Below are 27,484 nucleotides of genomic sequence, written 5' to 3'. Positions count from 1 at the left end.
TTATTAAACCTTAACTATGCTGAAATGACATGATCTTGTTCCGTCTAGGTACCGTGTTTATGCTAACAGACAAAAATCCTTTCTAGTACAGCCGTTCACATCTGACTAATAGGCTGTTAATGTCTGTCTATGTGAGCTGCAAAAATGGCTTCGGTTTGACCATATGTTTGTGTCGTTCATATGAAACTGTCTCTACTCTGTTGTAGGATCCAGAAAGAAACCAATTTTTCTGTTTGCCTTGAAGAATAAAACCTTAGAGTTCAAAGAAGATTTACAGTTCTACCATTTTATAAATGCTGAGGTCCTATTTTGTGTCTGATGCATTTAGAGCATTTAACTAAAACATAGACCTTTTAATATCATTTCTGTATTATTTTGTAACTTTCTTGATAATTAAATCAAATTCTGACTCAAATAGTCAGTGACATCGTTGATGTAAATCCTACTAAAGTTTTTTTTTTTTTCATTCGCAGCCAGTAATTTAAATCCCAGGATCTGCCATCCTGGTGGATTTCTATTCAAATGCTGACAAGCAAAAACACTTTGTATGAACATCATGCATTTGCTGATTTGTACACACCAGAGGCTTCTGTGATGTGTGACATATTGGAGCACAGAAGATAGTATCTGACTCTGATATATAGGTTGGTAAATAACTGAGTACTTTGTCTCACTCCTTCCATACACTCAACTAACCAACACATACAAATCTACTTCATATTTGATTCTTATCTGTCATAGTTAACATTTTCGTTTTGTATTAGTTGAATATTTCTTTTTACCAAAATGGATAGAAACTTGTTTCTTCCTACCTTTGGGTTCTTTAGTTTGGTATTCAAAGCAAGGTGCAGGAGCCATGGATATGGGTTCCTTTGTTTGCTTCCCTGTGTGGCCAAACAGGCCAGCAAACCCAGAATGTGTTCAGAGAGTGAATTTTGTTTAAAGCACAGTTCTGCCATCAGGAGTTCACATCAACACCTCAGCTGCTTCACTCAGTGATGTGGTTTGGTTTTACATGAAGATTATATTCACAACCCATTACATTTTTCCATATTTTATTGTGTTACATCCACACTTCAGTGGATTTTAGTTTGGTTTTATGTTGTAAATTAACACAAAGTAAAAGTGAAGTGGAAGAAAATGACCCGTGTTTTTACAAATAAACATCTGCAAAATGTGGTCTACATTTGTATTCAGCTTCTGAACTCTGCTACCCCTAAATAAAATTAAGTTTCAATCAAAAAGTTACTAAGTAGAATTCATTTATGTGTATTTTATTGTCAGTATTAGTCCAACTGTTCTGTTAAGGCCTCAGATGTTTATTGGAGAACATTAGAAAATAAATGGCATTATGAAGATCAAGGAACAATCCCAAGAATCTGCTTTTGTTGAAGAGTATCAAGAAGAGAGCCATGAGAGATGTTCACTAACCGGCACGAAGGGACAACACAAAGGTGTGGAAGGAGGTGGTCAGATGAGGCCAAAATGTAATGTTTTAGAGTACAGGCTAATAATAATGTACAAACCCTGGACCCAGGGTTTGTACATTATCCCTTCACTATGCACAATGGCAGCATAATGTGGGGATGCTAATGAAAAGATGGATGGAGCAAAACCCAGGACAATCCTGGATGAAGTCCTGCAGAAGACTGGAGAGTGGGGCTGAGGCTTACAACCCTAAACATTCAACCAGAGCTACAATGGAATGTTCTAGATTAAACATATTTTTGTGTAAGAGTGACCTAGTCAAAGTCACAACCAAATCCAATTCTAAATCTTTGGTAATACTTTAAAATGTTGTCCACATTTGCTTCCCCTCCAATTTTCACTTTTAGCTGGAATAGCAGCAAAAGGTGGCACAAGAAACGAACTGTTTATGGGAACAAATTAATAATCTGTGGAACCATACTTTGCCAAACTTTGTAAGAGATGTGAAAGATCCTGTTTGACTTTCTTCCACTTCAAATAATTATCTCCTTTGTGTCAATCTATCACATAAAATCCCAGCAAAACATGTTGATGCTTGTTGTAATGACTCGAAATGTGAAGCTCCATGAGTGTGAAAACATCTGCAGGACACTGGCTACGACCCCTGCTGCTAGGCACAGCTAGAATTTGTGCTCTTTATTTCTCTGAATACCATCAGCTCACATTTAGCGTCTCACTCCTGACCAGCAGGCGCCCCACCCCTCACCTCCCCCTTCCACAGTCTCTCTCTCTGTCGCTCTCACTCTGTGTGTGTCTCTCTCTGGGGAGACAGAGTTGTTTGTAGTTTTAAGCCCGAGTTCGGTCCCACCACTCTCAGGAGAGGCAAGAGGGAGGGCAGAAGCCTGTAATGGCCCGCGCTGACAGGGACTGAATGGGACGACCCACTCCAGGGAGCATCTGATGGGATTAGAACACTCTTTCCAGTTCATTTTTCCCCACTAATAATAACTCCACTCAGTTCGCTCACGGTGTAGCATCACAGAGGCGAGTGTACAACGAGAATGACTGCTTTTTGTTAAAGACCTGACTTTGGCAGATAAAGAAAACCCAGGGAGCTTTCCTAAAGGATTCCGTTTTGTAAGTTTCCAACATCATCCAGAAGTATTCAAGCTTGTTTAATAGCAAACAGGAGAGGAGGAGAGAGGAGAAAAAAATCCTTGTTCCTGGGGTCTTGTTGTAAGCTAGAATGAGAATGAGATGACAGCTGACATTGTCTTCAGACCCTTCACCTTCCCCCTTCCTGAAACGTTCCGCCTGCTCTTTCTGTGATTTGGGTTTTGACAGTAAAGATTTTGCCTTTTTAGGCTTCTCATCGTCCACACACGTGTACACATGCATTCTGAGGGGTCTCCACACTTACATCTGGAACTGAAAAGTGAAATCGGACTTTTTCTTTGATGCACCTCCCAGCCTGAACAGGACTGTGGTCATCTTTATTTTTACTCCTACCGACTGTGACTGGGGCGCTTGCATGTTTCTGTTTTGCATCTTCTGGTTGCTTTGCATTTGCTGCTCTCGCTTCACATTTTCCTGTACCTTCCGCTCAGTGAAACTTGTCTCCTAGTTGCCAGAAGTGTGGACTGAGATCACACTCAGGAATTGGGACTGATTGAAGATCCATGACTCTATGGAGGCACTGGTTATGCCACAGAGGTTCCGCTTCACTGTCCCCCTCCCAGAGATGCTTCTCCGGTGAATTTCCACGCTCAGCCCAAATCCTCTTGAACCTGCAGCTGACATGATGAACAAAGACTCCCGCTTTTCTCGGAAGACGCACGGCAGCTTCTCCACACGCAGGCACTCCTGCATCGGGTATGTACCCTGCTACATATGAGGAGCCTTTTGATTGAAGTCAATGCCAGCAATTATTAAGAAGTACAAGGAGCACTAAGACAATACATGACACAAGAAATCTGTTGTTGTAGAAACAGTAAAATCTTAACTTAAGGCTAAATTAAGTTAGCCATTTAATGCCAATATAAATGAAGCTGTTATGTGAAGGCTTCAGAGATTTGTTGGAGAACATCTGAGAACCAGGAGCATCATGAAGACCGAGTAGCCCAGCAGACATGTCAGGGACTAAGTGGTGGAGAAATTTAAAGGGTAGTTAGGCTATTAAACAATTTCCCAAGATTTAGCTTTTATGGACAAGAAGTAAGACAAAAGACATTGTTAAAAGAAAGCCATAAAAAGTCCTGTTGGTCGTTTTCTACAAGACAGGCAGGGGACAACTTTATGGATTTGTGAAAGAAGGTCAGATAAGGTCAAATTGAACTTTTTGACATACGTGAAACAATCTTTGGCAGAAAGCTGACACAGAGCACCTGAGCGCACCATCCTCAATATGGTGCGCTTCGTTCCTCTGAGGCAGCTTCTTTGTGTGGAGTTGCTTTTCTTCAGTAGGAAGGGAAGCTGATTTGAAGGGAAGATGGATGGTGTCTATGGCTAGAAAGAGCCATCCTGGAAGAAAACCTGTCAGAGGCTATAAAAGACCTTTCAGCAGGACAACCACTCTAAATATGCAGCTACAACGGAATGGTTTGGATCAATGCAGATTCATGTTAGAATGATGATGTTAATTTATTGCCTTTTAACATAACAGCCATGGAACTGCAGAGGAAAACAAGCCTTTTGGCTAATTCTAGTTTTATTTTTTGAACTCATGAATTGTCACGTTTTAGTTAAATTGCAATGTCTTCTTTCAATTAAGTAAATAAATCCACTGACATCCTGTCGTGTGACACCAGTGGAGGATTTGAATGCCACAGCAGATACCTGCTAATGATCTAGTGTTCAGCAGGGGAGAATTAGTGTTGTGTAACAGTTACACAGAGAAGCAAATGTGCAGAAATTTCTCATCAGATGTGGTCTAGGAAACAAAGACAGACAGGCATAAATGGTGTGGCAAGTTGCCTAAATGTCAAATGGTTAATGCTGATTACACTGACTGACCCAGTGTGTAACATGATCATCTGAATAATTGACAGTAATCAGGAAAAATCCTTACAGCACCCAGTGCAATCCATTCTGATTTACATCACACAAACATACAACACAACAGGACTCAGACTGAAGTGATGACTCTTTAGAAAAATCTTCTAAATGCTGCATAAGCTGGTAAAGAGTCAAACTCCTTCGACTCTGAAAGGGCGAGAGAAACATTTCAGTGCAATGTGTGGTGAAGCAAACATTTCTGAACCCTGGGCATGAGGCATGTGCCTCGCGAGTGTCATCAAAACTCTTCCTGCCGTGAGCCTTTTGGATCATATGAGGAGATCAAAGCAGGTGATTTTATACCACATCTAGAAAGTGTAGAGATCAACAATGCAAGCCTATGTTCTCTTCTTACCTGATTGGTGGATGTTGCATCCAAGCTAGAAAGAAACATGGAATCAAGACTTGATTTTCTGGATCTGTCATTTGCCTTTCGTGCAAGTCATTATTCTTTATTCTTGGATTGGCGAATCTTCATGATGTCGATAACAGTTGATTATTATTTGTTACAATAGTATTTTTACAAGAAGTTGAACTCTTGGAAAAATAGTTTCCTCTGAACTCATACAAACTGAGTACTCACCCACACACACGCACACGCCCACATAGACAAAGCTGTGTTTGTGATCAGGCTGTGACACCTCCTCTCCCTAGTTGTACCAACAGTACCAAGACACCATTCATCCCATCCAACTGACACAATGAATTGCCTTGCTAAAATACCCCTTAACTTTTTTTTACATTTTAAGGTACAACCACAAACTCAAGTGAATACTGATGTGACAAAACTGTGCAGAGGATGGGAAAAAAGATGATCAAGATTTAGCTGCCTTTGTATTCACTCCCTTTTTGGTTACAGTTTCACCTGCAGATGTTTGCGGTTTATCTTCAGCAGCTCAAACATTTTCCCCTTTTCTTGGGAAAATAGCTTAAGCCTAACCATGATTGGATGGAGAGTGTCTATGAACATACATTTTCAAGTTTTCCCCTCCAGAGATTCTGCATTTAATTGAGGTCTATACTTTATGCTACATCAGTGCACTTAGATATATGCACTGATGTAAACAGTTCCATTTCAGTTCCGGCTGCACGTCGAGGATTTTGTCCTAATGTGAGGTGAACCTCCATCCAAGTCTCATGTCCTTTGCCGTTTCTAACAAATATTCCTCCAGAATCATTTTGTATTAAGCTCCATCTATCTTCCCATCAGTGCTGACCAACTTCCTGTGCCTGGTAAAAAATACCAGTATCCCACAGCATGACATTACCACCGCCATCGTGTGTTCAGGGTGATGTGCAGAGTTAGTTTTCCCTCTAACATCTTGTTTTGTATAAAGAAATTTGTAGAGTGCACCTCAAAATGAATAGCTGTCATGTTGGCAGGTTCTCCCACCTGAAGTGCGGATCTCTGCTGCTTCCATGTTATGATGGGCTTCAGCTCTATCTTGATAGGTTTAGAGTTGAACCATGCCCTTTCCTTTCTCAGAGGATAGATGGAATAGAACTTCAGTGCTTGAAATATTCCTTTATGACTAAAAGTACTTCCGACTTCTTCAAAACATTCTCCCTTAACTGTCTGTTGTGTTTTCTTTGAGGTCTTCACATTAAAGTTTGTTATAAATAAATATAAAAATACACCCACTAAGTAGGTGACTTCAGAGGACATTTGAGTGCACCAAATTTTATTTACTGGAATCAGAGTGAAGAGACTGATTACAAATGTGCTTCTGTTTTCGCATTGTTTTATCAAAAGCTTAAAAACTATGGATTATTTTGATTCTCCTTTACAGTCCTGTACCACTTTTAGTTGGTCTATGAAAATATCCCAACAGAATCCATTGAAGTTTGTGGCTGTGATGTGACAAAAGGGAAAAGGTTCACCATTAAGGTGAAATGCATTGTTCTGGATGAGGCTGGGCCTGGCACTCAGCTGAGGGCTATTGGTGTCCAAAATGTGGTCCAGGAGCCATTTGCAGCCCTTGGAATAGTTTTGCCCTGGATACTATTTAGGAATGGTTTAAATCAGTGGGGTCCAAAGTGGGTCCTGGAGGGCCTGCATCCTGCATGTTTTAGTTCTCTCCCTGGTTTAACACACCTGGATCAAATGATGGCTCATTAGAAGACTTGCTGAAATGGCTGTAAACTACCATCAGGGAGACAACTAAAACATGTAGGATGCCGGCCCTCCAGGACCCACTTTGGGCACCACTGGTTTAAATGGACCTGATGTAGGTGGAGACCTTTTGTGTTTTTCTTTGTATGAGATTTGCCTTGACAAATCTATATCTTAAATAGAACAATTTGGTTGCAAAACAAGTGTTTTTCTTTTATTTGCTATATTTTATTTTATTTATTTTTCTTTGCTTTGATTTAATGTTATATTAAGTAGGGCCACAAATCTCCAGTGACTTTTTACTCAAAACCAGACTTAATCACACCCAATAACTAAAATTGACTAAATCCAGGGTTTTCAAAGGCAGTTCTGATGTTCGTTGCAGGGAATAAGCTACAAATGATATCTTGACCAACAAGATAGGACACTGTACAACTTTGAGACCCTTTTTATGACCTTTCATTTAAACATATCATGCTAATTTGTTGCTGAGCAGGTAAAAATAATCCACAATAAAATGATTTTGCATTTATACAACATAATTGTGGCCCTTGTGTGTTTCAACATGCAAAAGTTTGCATACCTGTCTTAGACAGTATACCAGGATGACCGTCAGAGTGGCCGTTTCCATTTATCTGAAGTGAGGAACGATGGAGAGAGAAAACAGTGCTGTGGAGAAACAGGCAATAAGTGAGTGGTAAAATGAGATAATTGAGACAAACTGGGGAAAGGGTGGTGACAGTGATGCCATAGTTACTTTGAAAAAGTAACTTTAATTGGATTACTGATTACTCCTTGAAAAAGTAAGTTAGATTACTGATTACTTGATTTGGAAGTAACTAAGTTACATTAAAGTAACTTTTTTAGTTACTTTAAGCAGCTGCTAACAAAAACGCTCCACCACCTGTGAAAATTACATTGAGCTTTGCCAATACTTAATTGCAAGTTATTTTATAATAGTAACATTAACAAGGTATCTCCACTTATAAGGTTTAACTGAAGGGGATATTGTTTAATGGTTACAACAGTACAAAAAAAAAACCCCTTTAGTAATTTGTGCATGTTTTTATGTGTTCCAATATTGTCTGTAAACTTAATATTATTATAATGGCGTTTAGTTACACAACTTTACGGACTCGTTCATTCGTGGCTGTTTTCACGTTTATTGCGCTGTTCATATTAGTCTCGATGTTTGCAGTTTTCTGGAGCGCAACGCGAAGCTCGAGGTAATTCACAGGTAATATATTAACTTGACATTAACAAAGACACAGCGGGATGGACATGGAGAGCCTGACTAAAACTAACTGGATGTCAGACAAATTCTGGGGTTTATGTCTGCTTATTTGCAAGCCCAAAAACCGCAACCCGTGACTCATTAAATCTGCAAGCGATTTTAGAAAAAAAACAACAACAAAAAACAAGCCCAAAGCTGCTTATAATAATCGGGCTTGGAGAAAGAAACTCAAAATAGTTCCTGTTTTTCCAGCAACAAAATGCGCATCTCCCTCTTCCCTCTATTGTTTGTTTCTGTCGCATAGAAATGATGATCGCTCCCCAAGACGTGTAGAGGAAATAAAATTAAATTACAAAAGAAAATACAGTAGTAACTATTAAGGAAGAATAATTTATAAATTAACTTTGGAAAAAAATTTGGCTCTCTCTTCTTCAAACTCCCGGGTCCTCTCAGCGGGCGACGTGCAGCCACAAGGAAACAACACTGCGCGTTGACGTCACAGAATTACAGCGTTTAATCCCATACAAAGCAACGTATGAATTAACAACAAAACTGCAGAGGAACAGAGATATATATACATTCATTACCTTGAGACAGGAAAAAATAGAGAAAGAAAAAACAAAGAAAAGGCAAAGACGTGTCTTTGGAGAGAGCTGATGCAAAAAAGCAAAATAGTGGCAGCTTTCTGAAGTATTACTCCTGTGCACGAACTCTTATACTGAAGGTGTGTCTTTCCTTTTTAATATATTCAATTAAGGCGTACCTCTGGTTGACCAACTGGAAGCTACCTTGGACACTTAGAACTCCCCCTAATTTACGCCAAAGATCAAAGGCCATTTGGTCTCTGGTTCAACAAAAGAGCCAACAGCTGCAAATAATCATTTTTCCTCAACATAACCCACAGTAACTCAGTAATTTCGATAAGTAACTGTAGTCTGGCTACTGGGTTTGAAATGGCAACGCGTTAGATTACTTGTTACTGAAAAAAGTGGTTACTAAGTAATGCGTTACTGACATCACTGTGCGGTGACAGTGGGCTGGAGCTCAGATAGTTCAGCTTTCAGGGCAGCGATAAGGAGCGGCTGCAGAGGTGGCACGGCACGGCTGTTACTGTGGAAACAAAAAATAGAGAAGTACAGTCTGGACACAAAACAATGGATTGTGATGTAAAGAACTGAAACAAAAGTGTCAAGTGAGGCCATTTAACCAAAGGGCAGCAGTCTCAATGTCAGAGGTCCAAATATAGCTGCCATCCCCCTCCATAGGGAGGGGGATGGCATAGTCCCGGTTCAGTCGATACAGCCTGCGTGGGGCTGCGGCGGGTCGGCTGCTGCGTGCGTCACAGCCCCACTCCCTATTTTAAGCATGACTGATTTCCCCAATTGCCTTCAGAGCCTCATCGATCCGTAGCGGCGGGCTGGTACAACTGGCTCAGCTTCAGAACCAGCTTGTTTACTGTACTCCATGCTCACTGTGTGAGAAACTGCTGGGTTCAAAGATCAGCTTTGTGGACGAGTTGTGGACTAATAACTAAAGTCATTAGTTTTAGTTGAAGTCCAGAGATGAGAGTCCTGTAGTGATCGCATCTGAGCCATCAGCTCCTGTCTGCACTGGCATCAGGCTGAACATATTCATACCACCAGAGGGAGAAACTAACCCAGTTATATTTACACGCTGCAGAGCACGTGGGAGATGTAAAGTAAAGAAACAAACTTAAAATATTCTGAGTTTATTTTCTTTTTTAGCGGCTTAAGATTTGATTTTTTAAATTATTTAAAATGATTGAAGTCAGTGTGTTACTGCAGTTCTTTTTCTGTTTTATGTCTACATCATGTCTAGTCAATTATCTTTATACGTCTGTAGCATATCTGTACAATTTGTTTAAAGACATATAGAAGACATTTAAACAGTTTCTTTACCTTCTTCTCATATTTGAATTCCAAGTTATTCAAATTCAGAAATACTTAATTGATCCCAAAGAAAAATTAAATGTTGTAACTTATCCATCCATCCATCCATCCATTTTCTTCCGCTTTATCCAGGGTCGGGTCGCGGGGGGTAGCAGCTTCAGAAGGGAGGCCCAGACTTCCCTCTCCCCAGCCACTTGTTCCAGCACCTCCGGGGGAATCCCAAGGCGTTCCCAGGTCAGCCAAGAGATATAGTCCCTCCAGCGTGTCCTGGGTCTTCCCCGGGGCCTCCTCCTGGTGTGACGTGCCCGGAACACCTCACCAAGGAGGTGTCCAGGAGGCATCCTAACCAGATGTCCGAGCCACCTCAACTGGCTCCTCTCGATGTGAAGGAACAGCGAGTCCCTGGGGGATGACTGAGCTTCTCACCCTATCTCTAAGGGAGAGTCCAGACACCCTACGGAGAAAACCCATTTTGGCCGCTTGTATCCACGATCTCGTTCTTTCGGTCATGACCCATAGCTCATGACCATAGATGAGGGTGGGAACATAGATTGACCGGTAAATCGAGAGCTTTGCTTTTTGGCTCAGCTCTCTCTTCACCACGACAGGCTGGTACAGCGCCCGCTTCACAGCAGACGCTGCGCCAATCCGCCTGTCGATCTCCTGCTCTCTTCTTCCCTTATTCGTGAACAAGATCCCGAGATACTTGAACACCCCCCCACCCCGACCCGGAGAAGGCACTGTACCCTTGTCCTGCTCAAGACCATGGCCTCGGATTTGGAGGCACTGATCCTCATCCCGGCCGCTTCACACTCGGCTGCGAACCGCTCCAGCGAGAGCTGCAGATCACGACCTGAAGCCAATAGGACAACATCATCTGCAAAAAGCAGAGATGCGATCCTAAGGCCATCAAAATGGATCCCCTCAACACATTGACTGCGCCTAGAAATTCTGTCCATGAAAGTAATGAACAGAATCGGTGACAAAGGGCATCCCTGGCAGGCAGAGTCCAACTCTCACCGGAAACTAGCCCGACTTACTGCCGTCAATGCGAACCAGACTCTGACACCGGTCATACAGGGACCTGACAACCCGTATCAAAGGGCCCAGTACCCCATACTACCAGAGAACCCCCCACAGGGCTCCCCGAGGGACACGGTCGAACGCCTTCTCCAAGTCCACAAAATACATGCAGACCGGTTGGACAAACTCCCATGCACCCTCCAGGACCCTGCTAAGGGTGTAGAGCTGGTCCAGTGTTCCACGACCAGGACGAAAACCACACTGCTCTTCCTGAATCTGAGGTTCGACTATCCGACAGACCCTCTTCTCCAGGACCCCTGAATAGACCATGGTCAATAGAACATGGTCCACTCAGACTCAATGTCCCCCACCTCCACCAGAATGTGTTCAAAGTTCTGCCGGAGATGGGAGTTAAAGCTCCGTCTCACAGGGGATTCTGCCAGATGTTCCGACCAGACCCTCACAACACGTTTGGGCATCCTCCCCCACCACTGGAGCCAACTCACCACCAGGTAGTGGTCAGTGGACAGCTCTGCACCTCTCTTCACCAGAGTGTCCAAGACATACGACCGCAGATCTGATGAAACGATGACAAAGGTGATCCTCGAACTGCAGTCTAGGGTGTCCTGTTGCCAAGTGCACATATGGACACCCTTATGCCTGAACATGGTGTTCGTTATGGACAATCCATGACGAGCACAGAAGTCCAGCAACAAAACACCACTCGAGTTCAGATCGGGGGGGCCGTTCCTCCTAACCAAGCCCCTCCAGGTCTCACTGTCATTACCCACGTGAGCGTTGAAGTCCCCCAGCAGAACAAGGGAGTTCCCAGGAGGGGCACTCTCCAGTACCCCCTCTAAGGACTCCAAGAAGGGTGGGTAATCTGAACTGTCATTTGGCCTGTAAGCACAAACAACAGTCAGGACCCGTCCGCCCACCCGTAGGCGGAGGGAGGCTACCCTCTCGTTCACCGGGGTAAACCTAAACGTACAGGCGCCGAGATGGGGAGCAACAAGTATGCCCACTTCTGCCCGGTGCCTCTCACTGTGGGCAACTCCAGAGTGGAAGTATGTCCAGCCCCTCTCAAGGAGTCTGGTTCCAGAACCAGAGTCGAGGTGAGACTGACTATTTCTAGCTGGACCCTCTCAACCTCACACACTAGCTCCGGCTCCTTCCCCACCAGAGAGGTGGCATTCCACATCCCAAGAGCCAGCTTCTACAACCGAGGATCAGACCGCCAGAGACCCCTCCCTCGGCCGCCACCCATCACACACTGCACCTGACCCCTTTGGCCAATCTCACGGGTGGTGGGCCCATGGGAGGGGGGACCCATGTTTCCTCTTCGGGCTGAGCCCAGCCGGGCTCCATGGGAAAAAGCCCAGTCACCAGGCGCTCGCCATTGTGCCCCCCCTCCAGGCCTGACTCCAGAGTGGGGCCCTGGTGACCCGCGTCCGGGCGAGGGAACACCAAATCCAAAGTTGACGTTCCTCATCGGGGTCTGTAACTTATATTAATTCAAATTCTTGTAGGTAGTTATGGCTACAATAGAGCTCTTGTAACAGTCTGTATTGCAGCCAGTAGATGCAGATGTAATTATCAACCCCCTAACATAATCGGTAACACTTTATTTGACGGGTTGTGAATAAGACTGTCATGATACTGTCATAAACATGACATAACACCTGTCGTGAACATGAGTAAGTCTTTATGAATATTTATGACTGTTGTCATAAAGTGTCATTTGGTAAATTATGACACTTTTAATACAAAGTTGACATTATTCAAAATGTCTTCTTTATGACAACTAACCAAGAAATCATGATCTGACATAAATTTGTTATAAAAGTATTACTGATTAAACTTTAGCTTTAATAATATAAAGCTACATAATTTTTAAGTTTAATCAGTAATACTTTTATAACAAATTTATGTCAGATCATGATTTCTTGGTTAATGTCAAGTTGACATAACGAAGACATTTTTGTCTAGGTTAATGACAAGTTGTCATAACAAAGACATTTTGAATAATGTCAACTTTGTATTAAAAGTGTCATGATTTACCGAATGACACTTTATGACAACAGTCATATTGCTGTAGTCATATTTCCCTAATAATTCCTGCTGCTGAAAAACAGCATGATGCTGCCACCACCATGCTTTACTGTAAAGATGGTATTGTGGTGATGAGCCATGCCTTGTTTCCTCCAAACATGGGACCTGGCATACACACTAAAGAGTTGAATCTTGGTTTTGTCAGACCAGAGAATGTTGTTTCTCTTGGTCTGAGATCCTTCAGGTGCCTTTAGGTAATCTCCAGATGTTGTGAGCATTTTATTAAGGAGTGACTTTCATCTGGTCGCTCTGCCTTCTAGGCCTTATTGGTGGATTTCTGCAGAGATGGTTATCTTTCTGGACAGTTCTCTCTCCAGAGAGGAACACTGGAGCTCTGATAGAGTAACCATTGGGTTCTTGGTCACCTCCCTGACTAAAAGCCCTTCTCTCCTAAGCAGACAGCAGCTCTAGAATCACTCCTGCTGGTTGCAAACTTCTTCCACTCACCAATTATGGAGGCCATTGAGCTTGCTGGGACCGTCAGAGCAAGAAGGTCCCAGTAGACCTCAGAGAATTCTCTCTCTGAGGTCTACAGATAATTCCTTTGATTTCATGCTTGTTGTTTGACCTTTGACCAGCACTGTTAACTGTGGGACCTTCTAGATAGGTGTGTGTGTCTTTTAAATCAAGACACACACTGCAATCAAATGAATTTACCACAGGTTGACTTCATTTAAATTGTGGAAAAATCTCATGGACAATCAGTGGAAACAGCTCAATTATGAGCTTCATCGTATTAGTAAAGGCTGTGAATAAGTATGTAAATATAATTTCTTTGTTTTCTGTTTTTAACAAATTTGCAAAAAAACAAACACGGTGATGTTGGGATTACAAAGGCAGGATGAGTTAAATTTAGGCAAAAATCCAACTCAGCACACTGGTTAAATTCCTCCAACTGCCAAACACAGCAGTGGAAAGCTAGTGATTTGGGCTTGCTTTACACCATAATGAGTTGGGTCATCTGTCTCATAGTTGTATCCAAACTAGATTATTGAACAGAACAATGATCTTAAATAGATTCAGTCATTTTTGGAGCTTTGTTCAAACTAGTGTTGGTCTGGTCTGTTTGTAAATTTTTGTTTAGTTCCTGAACACTAACAGATAAGCTTTGAATCAGAACTATAATCTTTTTAATTGATTTTTATTCATTTTTATAGGTATGACCATATGAAACTGCTATGTTTTGTCATAACAAAAAATGTCATATAAGAGTGCCACAATTAACCATATTTTAGGTTTTGTGATTGAATGTTTTCTTCCATATGAAACAGATTAGCTGTTGAAGCATAAAAGAATAATAACATGTTAATTAACAAACAAACCACAAATAAATAACGCATAGCCAACAACTCTGACTTACACTGTAGCACTCCTCAATAACTACAATCCAGCTTGCTGGTCAGGAATGCAAACCAGCCTCCATGAAGCCAGTAGATGATGATGTGAGGCCGCTATGCCAACAACTGGCTAATAAACCCTCAACTGAAGGGTCATCCAGGATTTATGCCTCGCCATTTTATGAGTTTTAAATGTTTCATGTCAAAGTTTTTTTGGCCCAACTGACCAGGACTTCAGACTGAGACTAGCTTAAGTGTAATGTGAAGACACTGAGCAGAACCAAATATTCAGTGCCTGTTTTTCCTTAAATATCACAATGTTTTCCATCATACAGACGCAGACTCATGGAACACTGAGAAACCCTTTGGTGCACAGCCAATAAGTGTGTGTTTCAGTGTGGCGGTGCTGCAAAGTGTATGCATGTCCGCTTCATTTAACTTAGAATAATGTTACCAAAGCACGTTGTTAAGTTCGTCTTTCTGTGTGTGAAACCAATTTTGCTCCATGGGAACAGTTCAAAGTTTCTACGTCTTCTTTGTCCCATCTCCACTGGGACAGTCAGGGCGGGCCAAAGTCACTCACTTTTTCACTCTTCAGTGGCAGGTTCTCAGAAGGTAACTATATTTAGATATGTATAGTAAACAAAATTAGAAACTGCATAATTAATTTATAATTATTCAGGTTATTTGAAAAGTTTTAGGTTAAAAAGCCATTTTTTAAAAGTTACCAAAAAACACTGGACAGGGCTTTTCAAAGTGTGAGAGTGCTACCTCCTCCCCGCTCCCCGCTCCCCGCTACCAATTACATTATTGCTAATATTTCTGTGAACTGACGTTGAGTTTGTTGAGTTTACCTGATATGCGTAGCACCACATGAAAAATCCTTCCTGAAGTTTGACAGACAACACTGTGGCACTGCAGCATGTTTAGATCCAGCCTGTGAACATCCACACTTTAAATAATCATGACCATACTTTCTTCTCTTTTTTTGTTGTTTTGTTTTGCCCATCTGTCTTCTTAAAGCTAGGTTTAAGGTTGATGCATTGGACTGTGCATGCCACTGCGCTCTGTCTCCCTCCCTTGCATGATGGCCTCATTGCAACACCTGATTGCGCACTCCTTAGCTTGGTCATGGCCATCCAATTTCCCTTGATTTTCATCTCCCTTCAGTTTTCAGGCTGGGATTTCTTTCACTAAGCTCCAGTAGCTTAGTAGAATCTCCAGTAGAATTTCAACCGCACTATCAGTGAACAGAAGGAAAAGTTGTGAACAATGGCATTGATTTTCTGCGCTGTTTTAGAATTGCAGTCTGCCTATAATTTGACAACGCCAGTGGAAGCAATGCCCATTTATGTATAATAATGCTGCTCTTTTCCAAATTGTCCAGTCTGAGTGAAAGGTGGCGCCCAATTACAAAATTCTGAGGTGCAGATCCCATGACAGCGCCACATGAGGCCCACATACAGGGGCAGTTTGATGCGATCAATGGGTTACCTAGAGACCTAACTTTACACATCATAGCTTTACTAAAATTCTTTGCATTTTGTCTATGGCATAGGCCTGTTGAAGGAAGTTAAATATTTGCATTTGCTTTTTCTGGTTTGTATTTTTTTCCTCATGTAGCAACCCCTGAAGAAATCTGGCACCCCCTAGGGGAGGCATGCTCCACACTGTGAAAAACACAGGCATATGACATTATCCATAGCAAAACTAGAGTAACTACACTCAGTAAGTGGGTGCATGAATGCTGTTAACAAAGATGCAGTAAGAGAAAAGAGGCACAGCAAGAGAGAAGAACTAATCCTACTTTGGCAAAGTAAAAGTCTAAGATTAAACAGGAGATTAAATAGTTTGATTGAATTTATATTGTCATTCAGTCTCCAGAAAGCCCTTTTACTGCGGGGTTGTACATCATGTTGTCAGGTCTGATGGTCTCTGCTGATGAGCCTCTTTACAATTCCTTAAATGGAAGTCTTGGCCTACAGACACAGAAGCTCAGCATCACAACAAAGGATTACAGAAAATATCTAATGTAGGTAAAACCTTACTTCATACTGCATGTACTGTATGTACAGTTAATCAGCTGTTTCAATGCAGGCACATTCTTTTTTTTCAGTTTCAGCTAAAAGAACTCAACAGGTTGTCACAACAAAAGGCCTGTGTTAGCTCCATTATTCAGACATCTGTGGGTGTGGCACCATGTGACTGACGAGTCCCAGGCCTGCAAAGCTGAGTTTGTGTGCTTGGTTTCAGTGAGATCTGGATTATATTTATTGTCCTTTTCACACCAGTGGAATTGTCCCATTCACACACATGGCAACATAACGTATCTTGCAAAAGTATCCTTACTCCTTGAACCTTGTCACATTTTGTCATTTTATATTTCAGTCATTTATAAAGATTTTATTTGATATGTCTTCCTACCTATTGCCTTAGTCTATTACATAAAATCCATAAAAAATGCATTTGTTTGTGGTTGTAATGTGACAAAATGAGAAAAGGCTTAAAGCATATTTATACTTCATGAACTGGGATCGTTGTGCATTCTCCCGTCTCCCGTGGGTCACAGCTTGGCAGGTTGGGTGGACATGTTCTTGGCTGCTGTATGACTACACACTATCACTCTGGAAAAGAGGCCAGATATGAACAACAAATTGTGTTTAAATTGTGTTTAAATTGAGTTTAGCTTCAACTGTCATTGGAAAAGATATTTTTAAGACATGTTCAATGTAGCTTGTAAAAACCTTTCTTTTGGGTTTGAAAATCAATTACTGACCCTCAGTAATCTTTAGAGTCATGGCGTCTTTGGTCAGATATGTCCTGTATTTTTATGAAAAGCTGTATTTTTATGAAAAGCTCAGAAGGCTGGCCAGCTGGGGTTTCAAATTTAGTTTTCACATTTACGGAGTCTGCAGTAGGGGACCGTATGCTCATGCCTGAGCTAGTATAGTTGTACATGTTGAGAGTAAATGCGTGCGTGTATGTGATCGCAGTGAGCAGAGTCTTCAGAGCTGCTTATTATAATACCCTATCATACTCCTTCTGTCTTCAATCTCTTTACAGAACACAGACAAGACTTACTGACACACATGCCCATGCACGCACCCACACACACCCACACACACCACATGCACCAACACACGACACACTCCATCTGGAGAGGATAATATGTCCTGCTTCTGTTTCAGGATCCACAGTGTTTGGGAGAAAGAGACCTGCAGCTAAGATAGGCAGATCCCGCCCCCTTCCTGTCCTACGCTCCAGCCTCACTCGAAACCCGTTCCCATTTGTGTGTGATGTACACTTGCTTAGTCACATGCCTATACACACCCACCCCCACACAACCCCACACACTTGGTTTGAAAAACCACACACTCTTTCACACACACAAACAGGTTGCACAGATCTGTGCACAATCTAAGGGGTGTGACAGAATATTCCTGCAGAGGATAGGCCTACGCTAACAGAGAAAGGTCTGAGGTTGTTCTGTGATTAAAGGTGTAGCAAACAGAGATGAGAGGGAAACATAAGAAGAGAGAGAGAGTAGACAAACTGAGAGAGGGCAGAGTCTGAGCCACATTTAGACTCGGGGAAAAGACAAGATGTACATGTGGGGCAGATTGGTGCAGAGAGTGATAAAAAGCTTTCTTTCAGCCTTTATGGCTATCCAACAAACTCCTGGGAGAGCATGACTCAGAGGAATTTAGTCTCAGGAAAGCAGAAACTCCAAATCTACGTCTAATCTAAGAAGAGACAGATTTTCACGAGCAGATCGGATCGTCCCAGTTGCTCTGGCTCAGTGTTGCTGCCACTTTGTCTTAGAGTCTTAGAGCCTTCTGCTCCTACCAATGGGGATGAGAGCCCTCAAGAAGCCGTGGAGAGGCGGACGACGTGACAGCACAAAGCAGATGAGGAAGTGTTTTGGGTTTTATAGGGATGAGAGCGGCCACAAGCTGAGGAGCACCAAGAGGGGGAGAACAGCAGAGCGGCCAAGAAGAGGAGGGTGAGGAAGACTTAAACAGCGTAGTCAAAAGAAAAGATGAATGTGCCGGCGAACTGCGGCTTCTTTTACTCTGTGGAGCGGAGTATAACTGTACGGAGTGGAAACATTCGGGGCTCGCTGTGCGCTGTCACAGGCCCATAGACATCAAACACAAACTCAGGCGGTAATTAAGAGCTACCTCACTTCCTCTCACTCACTTCTTTTTATCTTCCTTCTTTTTCATCTGGTTTCTGTGATCCGTGTATGAATAGATGCTCCAGCTGGCTATGAGAGGTTGCACGTGGTTCTGTTTGTAAAAAAGGCACCTCTTGAGGTCAAAGGTCATTTTCTCTTTAAAAATATCACTCCCATTTGAAGTGGCTGAGAAACTAATTTATTTCTATATGCCAGTTTCATTAACAGGGACACAAACTTTCTATTTCTTTTGTTATGACACTTTCAGAAGTTGTGGTTACACTTCCGATAAACTGCTAATAGCAGAGCTAATTGTTTATTTAGCGCTTTTGCTGACTTTGAAAACGTTTAGCACTCTTAGCTTCATCTAAATAATTTTTTCCAGATAAATTTTGAAGTCCTAATTTACTTGGCTGTTGTGTAAAGTTTCTGTTGGATAACTTTTAACATCTGTGTAGAAGTTTTTGTTATCGACTGTTAAGAATTCTTCATGTAGTTAGCTGCTTGTTTTAAAGCAGGCAAAGACTGTTGACACAATCGTTGAGTTTCCTTTCCTCATGTTTCCTAACTTTTAATTGTAGTCCTTCAAGGGCACATATAATTTCAACTGAAATTATTTCTTTAGCCTTAGCTTCCACTTTCTACCATAGCACTGCAGCCTTCGCTTGAAACCCTGTTTCTTCAGAACATAGTTAAAAAATAATTTTTTAAGAGGGAATGAAATAAGAAGCTAGAGGACTGTTTCCCCAGATTGTTTTACAGATAATGTGCAATAATCTTTGTATTTAACTATGTGCTTGATGCATGAACAGGAGGAAAGTCTTTTGTGTTTCTAATGTTTTAAAGACTGAATTTCTTACATTTCTTGCCTTCTGTGGGATTCAAACTTTTTTCCACTTTTTATATAACATCTACAAACTGCTGACTTTTATCAGCTGCAAAACTTACAAAAACATCCATTAGTCCTTATCAAATGTTTCACATCAGCATTTTCCAAAATAATTATTTGCCATGTTTCCTCTGAAACCTCCAGATTATTCTGTGTCTAGTTTTTTTTAATTGCTATTATAAGAAATATAACATTTTATTTTCTTTATATCATTCCACATTTGTTGTTATTAGCACAGAGTGGAGTTAGGAAAAATGCTTGAATAGTGTTTAGCATTTTGTATTTGATTTTACATTAAAACATGCAGGATCCCTTCTTGTTAGCTGTAATTTGATCCATTGTGCTGTTGCTAAACCTTTGTTTCAGTTATATCATGTAACTTTATATACCATAAACAAAATACTGCACACAAAACTTTAATAAATCTCAGACAGAAACAGCAACAAGCTATACAGCTTGTTGCTGCATAGCTATGCAGCAACAAGAATACATTTCATGACCTCGCTAAAGAAGAAGGTAGCAACTTATTATTTTATAAGGATTTTCAGTTGATATTACTGCTATAAAAATACTTGCTGTTGTATAGTTAAAGTTGATGCAACGGTGATTTCTTATCCCAGAGCATTTCATGCCATTAAGTTGTTGTTTAAGGCTTGATTAATAATGCTTCCAGGGAAGTTGTGATGTAGTGTTACACTTGCACTCTGTTCCTCTGCCCACTTTCTTAAGCTGCTTCTGTTTATCAGATTTGACGCAGGACGTTGTTTGTTATTTAAAGGTCAGTCATACTTTCTTTATTTTGAACAACCCAAATACAAAAACCCTTCCAAAATCTTTCCCTCTGAAAAAATCAAACTGTAGAGATTGTTGGATGGGAAAGTCCATAGGCAGCATGTTAATCAAACAGATCTACAGTATGTCATTATGAACAGCTTGGTGCCTCAGACTGGTCTAAACATCATACAGAGAACAACTTCTTCTTTAGCATGTCTCACAACAATAAAGGAAAAAGCAATAAGATTAAAGTAAAATGAAGTCTTCCTGGGTGGACTTCATGCAAGAATCCAGTACAAACTTTACTTTAGAAAACATTTACATTGAAAGTTTGTTCAGCATATTTTGGTCACACTTTAAAATTACTTGACGTTCAACAAAAAGTAAAAGTAAGACCGTGTTGATGCCAAAAAAATGGTCAAAGTGCAATACCCTTACATGATCCTCCATGTCATTTTGCTAATGCTTTCAGACCTAGAACAGCACCAGCTGTCATGCATAGTGGTGGTAGCACCATGCTGTGGGATTGTCCTGTAATAACGTTGCACAGAATGGATGAAAAAATGAAGATGGAGAATTTCATCCAAGTTCTTCAAACAACACAGAAAACTATTTAGTTTTAACAAAGGCTGTTAATTCACAGAAATGTCCAGACAAAGTTAGCCTTGGCTGATAAAGTGTGTGGCTCTGGTGCATCTTGATAAGTGTTTTTAAACCAACTATTAGTGTGAACGTGTGTATAAATTAAAATTTTCATGTGTAATTTTGAACATTTGTTGATTAGACAACAATTGGTGCACACTTCATTGTGCACCAATTCTGGTTTTTAAAACTTTTTCAAAGTTACATGATGTATAAAACAGTTAAAAAGAATCACAGAAAGCCAAAAATAAATGTACCTTTTGTGCCCACAATGAGTTATTGAATCTCTATACCATAAAAAACTGCTCTTATATGGAGAGGTCTAGTCCTAATTAAGCTCTCAGATATAGTCCTTAGAACAATCCGCAAACACTTTACTCCTCTAGTCTGGTGCTTCCCTTCTAAGCAATAATGAACAGCACATATAGGTCCACAGTTTGTTTATCCATTAATTTTTTGTGCTGAAACCCATGAAGAGACATTTTGAAGCTGGGACAGTAATAGACGTTTTGAAAAAAAAAAAAAAAAATCATAAAATGCAGTTTTCTTAACAAACCAGAGTATGACCTGCAATAAGCTTTGCAGGTCGTTGGAGAGCGTGAGTAATTTCACCTGGATTAGGAGTTTTAGAGAAGTGGCACTTTGTCTTATTGCATTTGAGTGATGTAGAATTGAGCTTAAGGAGGGCATTTATTAGAAACTTGAAACTTCAGCCTTGGAGCAAAGAAGAGTAGCTACCTCAAGCCAAACTCATCATAGCTTTAACTTACTTTGGCAAACAGCTTTCCTATTGTCCATGTTGGGTCTATTTTAGTTCCTAACCTGCAAGGAATCAACCAAAAACACAAATTGCTTTTCTGTAGGAGAGGGGAGCAGAGCCAGAGGCGGAGAACCGCCGTTAAACACTATCTGGGGTCAAAGAATTGACCAAAGACCTTTACTACGGGATGTTCTGGAATCTTCCGTGGACATGCCCTTACAAGGGCACGAGGCTGACCGTTACCAATCAGTTTCACAGGCAGCTGATAACACAGGAATGTGTAAACGTTTCTAACCCCCAAGCAAACACCCAAGAAACAGTTAATAATGTACCACAAGAGAAAAGAAGTCAAGTAAACAACATACAAAATAATAATATGAAAACATAACCTTTCAAATAAACTCATAAGTAAATGAACTTAGATAATTTTTCTAACAGTCCACTTCTTTGAGTTTTAACAATTTTGGGTCACTATAAGCACTTAGTTTAGTGCTTACAGCCACCAGTTCACAACTTTAATATTTACCATTGTAAACTCCTCCAAAACTGGTTAGGTACATCCCTGGACTCTGATGCACATCCAAATGCAGCATTTGTCTAATATAACTGTGTCTAATTTAAATGATATGCATGTTTTTTTGCAACAACGCACCAATATTTACTGAAAGTACTGAGCAATGGTTTGTTCTCTGGGAATCAGAACTTTTGTCCTCACAAAGTAAATATGTCCCAACAAAAAGATGTGTTGAAAGTTTTTTGGAACTTCCATGGTTTCCAAAGAAGATAAGAAGTCACAATGTATCGACACTAACATCATTATCGGCCGATATTAATTAAAAAATTAGTCGGTCCAATAAATAAAACTTGGCCAATATTAACAACCAATATTTACTTCCATCTTGTTGCTTTTTGTGTCTGAATGGAAAGGGAAGAAGGTTGGTCAGGTAGTAATTTTTTGGTCATGTGATAGTGGTGAAGCACAGGATTATGGGTAGTTTAACCGAAGCAGAGAAGCAGTGCTGAGCTCAGCATTGTGAGTGTTTTTTCAGTGTGTTGAAAAAGAAGTGAAATATAGATAATATGTAAGCATATTATTAGTAAACATTGATTAGCAGCTATAGCAGTAATATTTATATTGAAACTTGGGAATATGTAGCACTGAATGATTGAATCAGGTGTTCCAAGCCGTTCCAGGCATTCAGACTGCTTCTGCAAACATTTGTGAATGAATGGGTCAGTCTCAGGAGCTCAGCAGATTCCAGGGATGGTACTACTACAAAAATCCACTGTGAGCAGTTAGAGAGATTATAACTAAGTGGAAGAAATTGGAAATGACAGAAACTCTCGCAATAAGTTGTAAGCCACATGAAATCACAAAATGGGGTCAACAGATGATAAGGCAGAGTGCAGAGGTCACCAACTTTCTGTAGAGTCAATAGTTCTAGACCACCAACCTTCTTCAGATTAGCTCAGAAACTGTGCACTAGGAGCTTTCTAAAGTGGATTTCCACAGCTGCTTTGAGAAGCTGGCCTTGAGCTCTGGTGAGAGGAAGTCTTAACTTTTATAAATTCCCAAAATAGAACATTCATAAAGACATGGGTGAGTGAGTATGGTACATAGGAAGATGACTGACTTCCACAGAGTCCTGACCTTAACCCAACAGAACACGTTCAGGATGAATTAGAGCGTAGAAAGCAAGTCAGGCCTTCTCATCCAACATCACTGTCTGACCTCACAAATGCTCTTCTGGGAGAATGGTTAAAATGATCTTGCAGCTAGCAGGAAGGACAAGTTTAGCTGCAGGCAGTTATGGGTGAAGACAGACAGCCTAATGTGGGCAGAGGGAGTAAAACCTTAATAGACAGCTTGAAAAGGACAAAGATCACCTTCACATGAAGATCTATAAGGTTCAATACTTATAGATCATGCATAGATTCCTTGTCTTGATATCAGTAGTTCATGTCTGCTTCTTCAGCCTACTGAGGTTTCCTTTGTTTTTCAGTCTTTCAGTTTCAGTTTCAGTTCAGTTTTCAGTTGCATATTTTGTGTAGACACTACAAATTGGATGGCTGGGAACTATGAATGAATAAATGAAAAACTGAAATTCTTTTCTGTGCTCTGGTAGAGCTTAATCAGCCCTTCTCTTAGGAATCTTAGTTATTTTCAGCTTCTTTTCTTGGTCTTCATGTCAGGTCTCTGATTCGCTCTTGCTTTCATTGTCCCAGGAATATTGCTAGGCTGAGTTCCATTGTGTATTGCTCTGAACTGAGAATTTTTCTTCATGGATTCATTTAGTTATGTCTGGACCACTGCCATTATCTTTCCACCTGTTTTAATAAACCTTCCTTGCATCGATTTCAGAAAGCTGCTTTCCCAGCTTCACTGGCTGCCCATTAATTCTAGAGTTGTGGTTTTAAGGCTTTACATGGCCAAGCAGCATGTTATTGTTCTTTTAAATCCTTTAGATCCCCAGTGATCCCTGAGGTCCAGTGTGCAAAGCGTACCATCAGAACACATCTATTTAAATGGACCATTAGGTGATAACGGCCCTGTGCATTAATCTGTTACTCCAGAGCTCTGTTATTCTAGCTTTTAGTGTAGAATTGAGTTTTCTTTTATTAGAGGTACAACAGTACACCTGCTTCTCTTTAATTGTGATGATTTCCAATTTTTTAAAATTATTTTTCATTATATTTTTTTAACATTTTATGTACAATTCTGCTTTATGTAGTTTAGACTTTACTGTGATGTGCTTTTGTGATATTTTAACCTGGGAAAATAAAGACAAGATCGGTAGATGAGATCGGTTTCACATGTAAGTATTGGCCGAATATTGACTGATCGCCCATAATTGAGAAAATTGGGGCTAATTTAACAGTGCACCCCTAGCTGGTTACTCTTTGGTATGGCGTGTTCACTGATTGGGGGGAAACAACTGTTCCCAACTGAGCTTCTTATTGATCAGTAGAGGTGGGCTGATCAGCCAGTAGGCCGGTAGGCAATGTCTGACTGACATGGCCGTCAGACCTCTCCCTGGCCAATCACCGATCAATATTGTCAATACTGAAAGAAATCGGCACAGATAAGTCGGTGCAGCCCTAATTCTATTCTATTCTAATTCTTGAAAATCACACAGACATTTTGAGCTTACATTGTGTTGTAGTATATATAACTAAACCTAAGTAATGATTTCAGTCAGCGTAATAATTTAGATTCTGTCTCACCTTACTGAGCTCAGATCTGTGTCACCTGTAGTAAATCCATCCTGGCTGTGATCGTTTATGTCTCTCCTGAATAAATGACTGAACCAGTAAGGCAAGTTGACTTGGGAGCAACTAATTCCGTCTCTGGCTGTATCACAGCACAGGCCCGGGAATGATGACCGAAGGTTCAGATGACAGCTTGCCCTGCTTTACAGGCCTGTTTCTCACTCTGCCCGGTAGCTTCTGTATTTTAATGCTCCCCAGATGGGATTGATGTTGCCATGACAGGCAGTGACGCAGGAAGAGTTTCAAGTATAGGGCGACAGGCTGCCATCAATCACACTTCTCACCCGCCCAGACGTTTTAATAAAAGACACATATTGACTCCTTCTTTGTTCCTCTCAGTCTTTTCTCAGTCTTTTGTTATCAATTGGAATGTCAGCTCTAGTTTCTGGGTGAGAAATTAATTAGATCCATGTGTTTGTGTGTCTGGGTGGGATGTGTTACTGTAGATGCTTTGGGCCAGTTTGACTGGATTCCAGATCCCAGATGCAATAATTATGTCCCACCATGTTTGTTGAATTTCATACAGGTGGTTGTCTCTTTGGTCAAGTATTATGAGGGATCTGTAAGAAGGCAATAGTTTCATTATTTTTGCACCATTAGTCATTGAAATGCACTTTATTTTATTTCCCCCATAGAATAATCTCTAATAGGTTGATCTTTGCTCTAACTGTGCTACAATGTTTTCACCTAAAAGCCAAGAAAGGACAAACCAAATCCTTGCTCTAGAGGGAGCTCTAGTGTTTTCTTTATTGAAAGTGTATTGATACTTATTATTTATTTGAGGATGTCCTGCACTTCCATCAAAAGCCAGCAGGGGGATCCTGTTCTAATGGCAAGGTTTGCTGAGCTGACTCAATGCTCAGGTATCTACAGTAATTGTATGTACTTCACACATTAAACATCATCCACTGATACAACAGGATCAACAAGGAAGTAGTTCATGTTGTTTTTTTTGTTGATCATCATGTGCCATGTGGTTTCATTCAGAATGAACAGTGTGCAAATTGAGGCCAATTAGAAAATGAAATACGGTGCCAAAAGGTATTCAGACTCCCTCACTTTTTTCCCCACATTCCAAGATTATTGGAGTATTATTGGAGCTTGTTGGAGTATAGTTCTCCTTAAAGATACATCATAAATTAGCCCAAAATCACAGAGCATGGTTTGTGACATTTATTCTAATTTGTAAAAATGATATAAAAGCATTTTGACATAACAGGTACATATTGTGTGTTTTCAGAACTGGATGTGATATTTGATTTCCACTGCTCATCCTTGAGAACCTTCTGCTGACTCTTTGGAAAAGGACGCAAACATCTGAGGCAGTTCATGATCTTATTAGGAGACGTTCATCTTTCTCTGTGGAGGGCATGTCAGAAAGCTTGCTGACTGGATCAGCCTGGAACAGATATGATTAACAAGTTCCAACAAATCCTCACAAGAGCAAATATTCAAATAATTTTTAATACTTCTGTTAGTATTTTCCCAGCAGCTTTGGCAAACAGTATGTTGGGGCTGGCTGCTTTCCGATGCCAGAACCAGCTTTGCTCTGCAAGAAGGGGAAAAAGAGATATTCCCATTGTTGGACAGTTGAATTTATTGATAATAAATTCAATAATAATTGAATTGAATAATAATTGAATAATTAAATAATAATAATAAGAGGTTCAAGCAGCAGATTGGTGTATTACAACAGTCATAAACTATCAAAGGTGGAAAGGACAGAGAGGAAGAAACGATTAACCTGCTGCAAGAACCTTTTGTGCATAGTTGTATGATTGAGCCTGCATCGGTGGAGATGCTAGGATGTATACATTTATGTCTTACTGTATAATTTAATTAGTGCCAATATATTTTATTTATTTTTTTGTGTGCTTGTATGCTTATTTATTTATTGAGCATTAATTTATTCTAATTTTTGGCAGGATTGGTTCTCTATACTGTAGAATCAGTGGAGCTTACCTGAATATGGTTATTGCTCATGTCCGTCACTAACAGCTCCATTTGGATCAGAATCTTTTATGAATATTTCTGATGGCAAAAAGGGTCCAAAAAAGGAACTAGCAAGGCGTTCCTGATAAACTGCTGTATCTTTATAAGTGTAATAATAAAATACCATTGTTAAAAAAGAGCAAAGTGATGCCAACATTAGTTTACATATCATACTTTGTTCTATGTTATCATTTCTATGTGTTGAGCAGAATTTTTGAGTGAGTGACTCTCCTGCAGCTCGCTCATAGCAGATGGAGGATGCAGTATGCAAAGAGGAAACTTTCCAGAGAAATCCCTGCAAGCAAAAGATGTGGGTGACATTTTCAGCCAGGATCTATTTTTAGCTCAGCAGGAGCTTCAAATAGAACCTCCTCCCTGGATATTCATGAATGGAGGGAAGCTTGTGCCGTAGTGTGATGAGCGGGATGGAGGGAGGACGGCTCAGCGCTCTACCTGATACTCTATTCTTAGCTTCACTGCTGCCTCTCTCAGTCTCAGTGCTCCCTGTTATGGGATGGCTAAAAATAGCTGCATGGAAACAGGAGCTTGGTGCAAAAACAAAAATAGAACCTAGTTTCTGATTGCACATAAATTTATATTTTTGTCTGTCTGAAGACATCATTTGTAGATAATAAATCAAATATTATGATCAGTTCCTCAAGTGGCCTTTAATGAAATACTTTTCTATTCTTACTGAAGTCATCTCTTGGATGACTACTTTACTTTATTACTACTTTACTTTTACTTGTAAGTAAAAATATGTTGAAGT

The 27,484-nt window shown here is 40.6% G+C and overlaps 1 protein-coding gene and 1 long non-coding RNA gene across 4 annotated transcripts in view; both read left to right on the top strand.

Annotated features, from left to right (window-relative positions):
• Nucleotides 1–27,484, top strand: part of pde4ca (phosphodiesterase 4C, cAMP-specific a) — a 64,619-nt gene that overhangs the window by 19,373 nt on the left and 17,762 nt on the right. Inside the window, exon 1 of one of the 3 annotated variants that reach the window (XM_032564769.1) lies at nucleotides 2,249–3,300. The exons of 1 other annotated variant lie outside the window; for it this stretch is intronic. In XM_032564769.1, coding sequence (XP_032420660.1) covers nucleotides 3,227–3,300 — 74 coding nt within the window. In that variant the 5' untranslated portion in view covers nucleotides 2,249–3,226. Of the gene's footprint in view, nucleotides 1–2,248; nucleotides 3,301–17,657; nucleotides 18,215–27,484 lie in introns of those variants that run through there. One more of the 3 variants, XM_032564768.1, reaches the window with a different exon arrangement.
• LOC116721201 (uncharacterized) lies at nucleotides 19,470–27,355 on the top strand. Its single transcript, XR_004339549.1, has 3 exons — nucleotides 19,470–21,890; nucleotides 25,250–25,255; nucleotides 27,344–27,355. It is a non-coding gene; the product is annotated as an uncharacterized LOC116721201 (long non-coding RNA).

The sequence above is a fragment of the Xiphophorus hellerii genome, chromosome 6, assembly GCF_003331165.1.
Source record: "Xiphophorus hellerii strain 12219 chromosome 6, Xiphophorus_hellerii-4.1, whole genome shotgun sequence".
Lineage (NCBI taxonomy): Eukaryota > Metazoa > Chordata > Actinopteri > Cyprinodontiformes > Poeciliidae > Xiphophorus > Xiphophorus hellerii.
The sequence above is the reverse complement of the archived record's forward strand: the minus strand, read 5'-3'. Positions and strand labels throughout refer to the sequence as shown.